The 9,096-nt window shown below is 40.3% G+C and overlaps 1 protein-coding gene across 2 annotated transcripts; it reads left to right on the top strand.

The window, feature by feature from the left end:
• Positions 1-1,672: 1,672 nt before the first annotated feature.
• LOC114758575 (condensin-2 complex subunit D3-like) lies at positions 1,673-8,425 on the top strand. Of its 2 annotated transcripts, none has more exons than XM_028947633.1 (10): positions 1,673-1,752; positions 2,001-3,633; positions 4,415-5,152; positions 5,810-6,310; positions 6,405-6,496; positions 6,692-6,779; positions 6,946-7,060; positions 7,152-7,278; positions 7,361-7,535; positions 7,683-8,425. In XM_028947633.1, the coding sequence occupies exons 2-10, from the start codon at positions 2,107-2,109 to the stop codon at positions 8,370-8,372; spliced, it is 4,053 nt and encodes a 1,350-aa protein (XP_028803466.1). In that variant the 5' UTR covers positions 1,673-1,752; positions 2,001-2,106; the 3' UTR covers positions 8,373-8,425. The 2 variants fall into 2 exon arrangements, with proteins under 2 accessions (XP_028803466.1, XP_028803465.1); XM_028947632.1 differs by having other exon boundaries at positions 1,722-1,752; positions 1,986-3,633.
• The last annotated feature ends 671 nt before the right edge of the window (positions 8,426-9,096 follow it).

Genomic DNA, 9,096 nt, shown 5'->3' with positions numbered 1-9,096 from the left:
AATTCCTCTGCAACTTCTCCACCTCCAAGCAAATTTCTTTTGGAATTTGGGCCACTTGTACTGGATGTAAAGGAATAGTACTCAACAGAGATTTTGCCAGAGTTATACGACCTGCCAAGGATAAACTGTTTACTTTCCAAGAAGCAAGTTTGGATCTAACGTGATCTACAACATATTGGAACGTATCAGAAGGCTTGTTGCATCTAGTTAAGGGAAAACCCAGATACTTCCCAATCTCATCAGATATTTTCATCTATATTATATCTTTAATTCTACTTCTTCTCCCACATGATACCTTTGGGAAGAAAAAGATTGAAGATTTGCATCTGTTCACCCTCTCTCGAGACCCTTCAGCAAACTTGTCCAGACATACATGAAGCTTAATTTTCAGTTGCAATTCCAAACAGGAGAACATCGTCCACAAACATTAAGTGTGACACAGAAGGACCATTTTTAGTGGCTTTAATAGGCTGCCAATTCCCACAGTTAACCTCATCACTAATTAGATGGGAAAGCCTATTCATACAAAGAACAAACAAAGAAACTGAGGTGATACAAGAGACATGATCAAATTTATGAAGTCTGCCTTGAAACCAACATCAATCAAAACTTGTTTTAGAAAATCCCATTTTATTCTATCATAGGCTTTCTCAAGGTCTATTTTCATTACCATGAGACCCTTTTTACCTTTCGCTTTCTTCATTAAATGCAAGATTTCTTGCCCAATCACAATATTGTCCTGTATATGTCTCCCCTTAATGCAGCTTGCTTGGAAGGGTGAGACCAAACTATTTATGAAACTTCTCGGCCGATGTGTGATCACTTTAGTAATGCATTTATAATGCACTGAACATAAAACAAAAGGCCTAAAGTGAGCCACCAACTTTGGGCTTTCCGTCTAAGGAATGAGAGACATTAAAGCTTTATTAGAGTCCTTTATCAAGACTTCCGCTTTAAAGACTCATTTCACAAAGTTACATAGAGAATTTCCCACAAAAAGACCACTTATGCTGAAAGAAGATCGGAGAAAAAACATCAAAACCCACTGCTTTAAAAGCTCTCATAAGAATTAGAGCATTTTTAATTTCTTCATCAGAAGGAGTTACAGTTAACTATGAGACATCAACACGCGGAAGTTGGCGGTGGTATACAAAAATTTTCCCACCATAGAATCTCTATAAAGATTTTTTTTTTTTTTTGAAATAGTCTACAACCAAAACCTTTAATAATCCTTCCTCATCTTTTATCCACTCTCCATGATCATTCTTTAGAGTAACAACCCTTCTCCATTTCCGTCTTAAATTGGTTTTTAAGTTATAATAACGAGTATTCCTGTCACCATAATTTATGCAGTTAGACCAGGGTTTTTGAAACCATTTGATTTCCTCTAGATGTAACATTTCCTCAAGTTCATCTTGCAACTGAGTTTCCAAATTATGTAACATTTTCCTGTTAATTCCCACCAAAACATTAGAAACCATTAGCAGAGATGTGGTCCAGTAGCACAGCCCATTAAAATGTTAGGCCCAAAAACAAAAAACCGAGATCCAAGTACAAAACTCGCGGGACTTGTATTGTAAGGGCATTTTGGAAAAAGGAAGACCCATAAACGTCATTCTATGTCTTCTCTTCTCAAAACCTTCGAGCTCCTCGTTTCTCAGTTACTCTAACGGGACTTTCAAACTGTTCGCCTTTCGGAGCTATCCGAGAGTAACTCAGCGAAGATGCTGGTTTACCAGGACCTCCTCACAGGTATTCTTCTTGCATAATCTTCTTTTGGATTTTACAAATTTACAAATTCTCTTCGTCCTATGGCTTGCTTTATTGATCTCGTGATTAGTACTTTTCTTTTTTCCTCTTTCGCATATGCTCTGAACCTTTCGCATATGCTGTAAATTGTTCACCTTTCTAGCGTGTATGCTGATTGAGCATGGATGTAAGTAAGTTTGTCTTCCCCAACATGCAACTAACGATGATAATGCTAGTTATATGTATTTCAGGGTTTTTTGGCGGGAAAACGAGAATTCAAATTCAAAAGTAGATAACAAGGGAGGAAGGGATCCGACTTTGGCTTTTCGAGGGGCTTCGAATGAGGCATCAGTAAAAATGGAGGAAACCATATCTCGCATAATCACAGAGCTTGAGGAACTCCGTCACCATGACATCCGAAGTGATCCGCAACCACCACCGCTTTCCCTACAGAGTTTATTGGATCTCCAATCCCTTCTCGACGATGCCCATTATGCCAATGAATCAGAACTCTTGGACCGCCTCTACGATGAGCTCTCATCCAAGAATCTATCTCCGTCACTGCTCATCCAGCCAATTGCCTCCGCAATGGACTCAGGCCCCGTCAACGTCTCGCTTGCAGCCTCTAAGCTGTATCTCTCCTTGCTCTTGTCCCCGAATGCTCCCGTTTTCACCCTCTTTACTCCAATGTCTTTCCTCTCTTTTCTTCGTTCTATTCGTCGGTCTTTAAAGCATCGGCCAGCAAGCCAGTCCAATCTCGATGAGCCGACCACGGGTTCCCAAAGTGCCGCCTATCGGAAAAGGAAGCTTGGTGGGCGAGGCAAGGCGTCTAGGAAAAATGCACGAAACTCGCAAAATAATGATAACGACGGCGAAGAATGCGAATTTGATGCGATGTTTTTGCTTCCTGTATTGGAGAAGTTAGTGCTCGCTATGGATTTGATTCATTTGGATCGATTTCCGGATAGTCTGAAGTCTTTGGTTCAAACAATGGCCGATATTCCCGTATTGGCTCTTGAATTATGTAGAAATGCGGGTCAGTATAACCAACTGGCAAATTCGTGCTTGCGAGTACTGAGGGAAGTTTTGAGGCCCGAACATGGAGACCCTGGTAATACAGCGGCGGAGGTGTTGAAGTCATTATCATCACTGATTCTCATGCCCAAATCACAAGCAAGAACATTCGCTTTAGGCTTCATCACGAGGCAAATGATGAGCTTAACTAAGGCGTCTGAGGGAGTGAAAAAAGCAGTGATTAATTTTCCAAGGTATTTGACCAACAAGGCTCCGGATAAGTCTGAACCTCGAGCTTTGGCCGTGGAGTCCATCATGGAAATCGTTGGTGTCATGGCACTGGAGGACCAAATTGGATTTGTGAAATTCGTGGTTCAAATGGCTCATGGAAAATCAAATCTTAGGCTTTTAGCCGTTGATCTTATTTTGAATCTAGTGACGTCGTTGAAAGATCCATTGGGTGTGAATTCAGAAAATGAAATGAAAGAACCCTGGGGAATTTGTTGCTTGGAGGCATTGGTGAAGCGCTGTTCAGATGTGAGTGCTGCGATACGTGCTCGCGCTTTGTCAAACCTAGCGCAGCTGGTGGGGTTTCTTTCAAGTGATGTGAAGTGTGTAGTGGTTTTGAGAAATTTTATGGAATCTGTTACAGTTAGAGATGAAAATGTTGATGCTGGGATAAATAATATTCTGAGGAGAAGGTGCATGGATGATAAAGCAGCTGTCCGGAAGGCTGCTCTTCTTCTAGCTACCAAGTTAACTACTCTTCTCGGCGGTGCCATTGATGAAGTGGTGCTCAAGACAATGGGCATGGCTTGTTCGGATCCTCTTATTAGCATACGGAAAGCAGCAATTGGAGCTCTTTCAGAGGTAGTTCTTATCCGCCTGTCTAATTCTTCTTGTCACTTGTTTGCTGCTTTATATTTAGGGCAAAACCTGGAAAAGTCAGAAGGCTGGTGCACATTTGAATAACTTACACGGTAATCTGAGCCAAGAACTGAACTACAATACTTGCCAGGGTAGTGCAAGTCACCAACCTTTGGTCTGAAATGAGTATATCGCAAAGCGTGTTTTTTTGTCTTGTGTGTTTTTGCATTAGTTCTGAAATAGTATGATTGGTTAATATTTATTCCATCCCCGGAGGGCATCCAGTTTTCCTGGCGAAGAATTTGACTAGAAAAACTACAGTGGTTAAAATGCAGCATGTATGGAAATTCTTCTGCTAAATGCTTTCTTCACATAGCTTTCTGCTGGGTGGATTTATTTTATCTTTTTTCTATCTATTGTTGGTTCCTCTGCTCAGCGGATTACACTGAGCTATATTTCGGATGTGGTAATGTCATATACATGTAAAACACGCGATATCCCTTGTAATCGCTCCTCAGTAGCGGCTTATATGCTCCATCTGCTTGTTCAACCAGTCTGGATTTTATCACGCTACCTTGGATAAGTTGGGGGCTTGCCAAGAAAGCTTCTGAAAATTTTTCCTAAATTTAAGAATGCTATGAAATCCATTAGCTCAATTCTCGCTTGTCAAATCTTAAATTCATGGTTCCCAATTTTCCTACTTTCAATGGTCTTCTTCATTTCCTTTTCGTGGTTCTAATTATAACTGACGAGTAATCTGATGCAATTTACTTTTATAATGCAGGCTTTCAGAACATTCTCTGATAAGACCGTATTAACTGAATGGTTACATGCAGTTCCTCGTCTAATAACTGATAATGAATCTAGCATTCAAGAAGAATGTGAGAACTTGTTTCTAGAGCTGGTTTTGGAGCGGATATCTCAGGCTGCATCTACTCCTTCATATGGTGGATCCATATGTAACGCTAGCGTGGAGGGAAAAAGTTTAGACACTGAGATGGAGGTGCTTTTTCCTGAGGGTGTTCTGTATCTTCTGAGTGCGATTTGTGACAGAGAGGTGACCCCTTGGGTAAAGAAAATTTGCACAAACCTGGGCAAGAAGAAACGGCTCAAGAACAAACTTGTTGCTGCACTTCAAAATATAATCAAAGTGTCAGAGTCTATCTGGCTGAGTCAATCCTTGCCAATAGAGAAATGGATAGCCCCGCCTGGTGCTTGGTTTCTATTATCAGAGGCGTCGGCATACCTTTCAAAAGCAATTGACTGGGAGTTTCTTCATCATCATTGGCAGCTTCTTGACAAAAATGCAATTTTAGGCGAGTGTAAGAGCCCCTTTGATGAAGGAGATGCGTTTGTAGAGGAAGAAAATTCAGAACGAAATTCCGTTGCTTGGGCTAGCGACCGAGTTTTCCTCTTACAAACAATCTCTAATGTTTCTTTGGAGCTGCCTTCTGAACCTGCGGCTGATTTGGCTCATAACTTGCTCATACGGATTGAAGAATTTAACATGCATTCAACAGAGGTAATCATTATATTTGCGTCACTGACCAATTTTATTATTTACTTTTCACATGCTTCCATTCTAGTTTTCATTCCATGACAACCAAGCTGGATGGTGTGGTATTTTTGCACTGCTCAGCATGCACAACACAATGTTTAATTCCGATTCCATAGAAGCTAGATTGAAGGTTTCCCTGAAACAAACATTTCATATGGTTTTCTAAACAGTGTCTATGTCCCTTAACTATTGTTTTCATGAACAAACCCCAAGCCAGGTCACGAAAATTTTCCTGCCTCTGATGCCAATGCATAGGGCTTTTCCATGCCCCCACCCTCCACGTTAAAGAAAGATAAAACATATTATTATGCATTCTTTTAATAAAAAAGGACAAATTTTATCAGAGAAGAGAAAAATGCAATTTATGGCTGTTAACGTTACTCCTCTAATTTCAGATTTGTTATGAATGGTTAACAGAACTAGGAATTTTGATGAGGTATGTTAATCGTAAACATGATAAAGGAACAAAAAGAATTTACTTGTACACTGATCAGAGGGGATACGATGAGCATAAATGGGAAAGTAAACGGACGGCGAAAAAGGTGGAAAGGACATGACCATGGAATGTACAGAATAAACTTATGGAGTTTACTGAAACGAATTTCTTCTATTGATTGATAGGTTGATGCTCATGTGAAAGCACTTGCAACGTTGTGCAAACGAAAGGCCTCGAATCTCACGGAGGCAGAAGGACTCGTCATGAAATGGGTTCACCAAGTTCTCTTAAAAGCTTCGAAAATAATTGATAAGTTTATTTCAGAGCATTCACAGAAAAACAGAGAAAGTGGCTTTTTCACACCACCAAGATCTGGGAGTCGAAGAGACAAGAAATCAATGGCATTCTCCAAGTCATTGCCAGAAGCTATTACAGCAATATACACAATCGGCACTTTGGTGGTTGTTTGCCCATCTGCTGATATGAGCACTGTGGTTCCATTGATACACACAATTATCACTTCAGGGAGTTCTGATCCTAAATCAAATAAGTTTCTGGGCCCTACAACTACAACCTCTCTAAAGCAGACAGCCCCTTCTCTGTATATCCAAGGGTGGCTAACCATGGGGAAGCTCTGCCTCGCTGACGGGAAGCTTGCTAAAAGTTACATACCTCTGTTTGTCCAGGTTGAATAACTGACTTGCCATTGTTTCCTGATCTGATAAACATATGGCCCCTTGTTTCCAAATTGATATTTGTGTCCCCCAATTGAGTTTGCAGGAGCTTGAAAAGAGTGAATTTGCAAGCCTTCGCAACAACCTTGTAGTGATGATGGCAGATTTTTGTGTTCGATACACTGCTCTTGTTGATTGGTAAGTCCGGTAACAGATATCACCTTAAAGCCGGCTCTAATTGGAGCGTAAGTGACTACGGATTGACAAATAAGGGACCATAAGAACAGAGAAAGTGATTTTACTATGGGATGGGGGAAGTGCATTACCTGTATGCTGAATTAATAACTTCTAGCGAATAGTTTGCAATTCTTACTTCTTCATGGATGTTTTCAGCTACATACCAAAGATTACGAGATGTCTCCGTGATCCATGTGAGCTGGTGAGAAGGCAGACTTTTATTTTACTCGCCAGGTTGTTGCAGGTTTGTTCTGCTTATCTGAGACGCCTGCTTCCGTATGACGCTTCGATTTAACTCGTAGCTGAGTAGTCATTATCATACCAAAGGAAAAAAAGAGGAAATAAATTGAAAAACACTCGAAAAAGAGAACACTATTTGCTAAATTGTAATTCATGCTTATTTTATCCAGAGGGATTATGTGAAGTGGAGAGGAGTGCTATTCCTTCGGTTTCTTTTATCACTTGTTGACGAATCGGAAAAGATAAGACACTTGGCAGATTTTCTCTTCGGAAATATTTTGAAAGGTGAGAAGGTTTACCTTAATCATCAATTCATCATGCTTACAATAATATGAAATCTTGTCGTTGGATTTGAGTATTGTGTACGTATCAACAGTCAAGGCTCCTCTCCTAGCATATAACAGCTTTGTGGAGGCCATTTTTGTTCTGAACGATTGCCCTGCCCACAATGGACATAAAGAATCCCATGGTCCAGGAAAAGACGGCCGACTTTTTTCCATCAGGTGAAGTAATCCCGAAATATTAAGTGCCAAGGTAATCATTGAGTAATTGTGTGTGCTTATATGAAGTCTGAATTTTTTTCAGGGGCAACGATGAAAATTCAAGGTCTAAAAGAATGCACATTTATGTTTCCTTGCTAAAACAAATGGCTCCTGAGCACCTCCTAGCAACCTTTGCCAAGTTATGTGCAGAGATTCTTGCTGCGGCTTCTGATGGAATGCTGAATATAGAAGATGTAACTGCACAGTCTGTTCTACAGGTACTATACTACTGTATTTATCGTGCATAGTCTGCACAGTCCATAGATAAAGATGGAAGTAAGGATTGGGTTATTATTGTCTTGTTTTGCAAAGAATTCTCCTTTATTTGTTGTGTTAAGAATTTTAACTTTTAATTTTGGAAGCAGGATGCGTTTCATATTCTCGCTTGCAAAGAGATACGAATCTCATCGACGCGCTTATCGGCGTCTGAATCAGCAGACATTGAAGAGGAAGCCGGGGCCGATAATGGAGCTGCATCGAGAGGGAAGGCCATAACTCAAATTGTGAAGAAGGGTCTTATTCAGAACACAGTCCCCATCTTTATAGAGTTAAAACGGATATTAGAAAGCAAGAACAGTCCCCTTATAGGATCACTCATGGAGTGCTTGCGAGTCCTTCTCAAGGACTACAAAAATGAAATTGATGACATATTAGTTGCTGACAAGCAACTACAGAAAGAGCTTATCTATGACATGCAGAAATATGAAGCAGCCAAAGCCAAAGCCGCAGTTTCCACCATGCCAAAATCAAGTGCACATCGATCCCCTGAAGCTTCTGCGACTCTGGCCAAGACTCATCGACAAAGTAATCTCAAAGATAAGCGTGAGAATAGTAAAACAGTTGCTTCTGCAATGACGGATGCAGCCGCTGCAGCGACAGCTCGTGCTGTGCTCAGGGAAGTGAACAAGGGGACGGCAACACCGCCACTGAGTTCTTTGGGTGTGCCTAAGGTGAAGTCTCGAACGATTGTGTCAGGTTCAGTAAGTAATGGGCACTCAGATGTTATAGAATCTTTGAGGAAAAGACAATCCTTCGACTCTGACGAAGAAAACTAGCATCACAAAGATTGGATCTTTATGAGACAAGCAAAGTCAAGAGCCGATTTTTCAGCCTGGGCCATGACCGGGTTTAGAAGGTTGGTGTACATATAGTTTATGGAAATATTGTTTAGTTCTGGAACTCGGCTTAATTTGAAGACGGCGTTAAAGAGGCTAAGAGCACCTTTTCATGGGGCGCTTTCTGGGTGCTTCTCAGGGCACGTACCAAGTTATCAACTCTACTTGATTAACGTAGATTCACTAGCATAGGCTTGAAGTCTAGTCTGATAAAGAATGTAGCATTGTAGTAAGTAGAGAGATTCAATTCTCAGGTTGGAAACATTCGTCGTATGAACGTCATTTCCTTCGGAAGCTCTCAAAAACTGTCTATCCCTAGGCGATATGATTTCTATTTTATCGTTATTCCACCTAATCGAACATGACTATATGAGGTTGATATCCTTCCTATAAATAGGTGAAGGCAGGATGTCATTGCAAAATCCGAATATCCAAGAATCAGGAACTATGAACAAAACGTTAAAGGACCCTCTTGTCCTCCGGGGAAACTGTAATTAGCCTTTACAAAATTTAATAAAATCTTGTGCCTTTTAGAAATATCAAGCAGACATCACTCAAGTCAATTGAGATTTAATATTCAATAACAATTAATTACTAGTTTGTTTCTTAATATATAAACTAGATAATTAATTTTAAAAATTTTAGAAATTAATTAAGTTAGTTA

The sequence above is a fragment of the Neltuma alba genome, unplaced genomic scaffold (assembly GCF_004799145.2).
Source record: "Neltuma alba isolate B1F8T4 unplaced genomic scaffold, ASM479914v2 tig00010738_pilon, whole genome shotgun sequence".
Classification (NCBI taxonomy): Eukaryota; Viridiplantae; Streptophyta; class Magnoliopsida; order Fabales; family Fabaceae; genus Neltuma; species Neltuma alba.
This window is presented reverse-complemented; position numbering and strand designations above follow the sequence as displayed.

What these genes read in the sequence shown, in the direction of transcription:
- LOC114758575 (XM_028947632.1), top strand. Translation starts at nt 1,990, where the DNA reads ATGTATTTCAGGGTTTTTTGGCGGGAAAACGAGAATTCAAATTCAAAA. An exon ending in TACACTGCTCTTGTTGATTG is followed by an intron (nt 6,497 to 6,691) that starts GTAAGTCCGGTA and finishes GGATGTTTTCAG; the next exon opens with CTACATACCAAAGATTACGA. An exon ending in CTTCGGAAATATTTTGAAAG is followed by an intron (nt 7,061 to 7,151) that starts GTGAGAAGGTTT and finishes ACGTATCAACAG; the next exon opens with TCAAGGCTCCTCTCCTAGCA.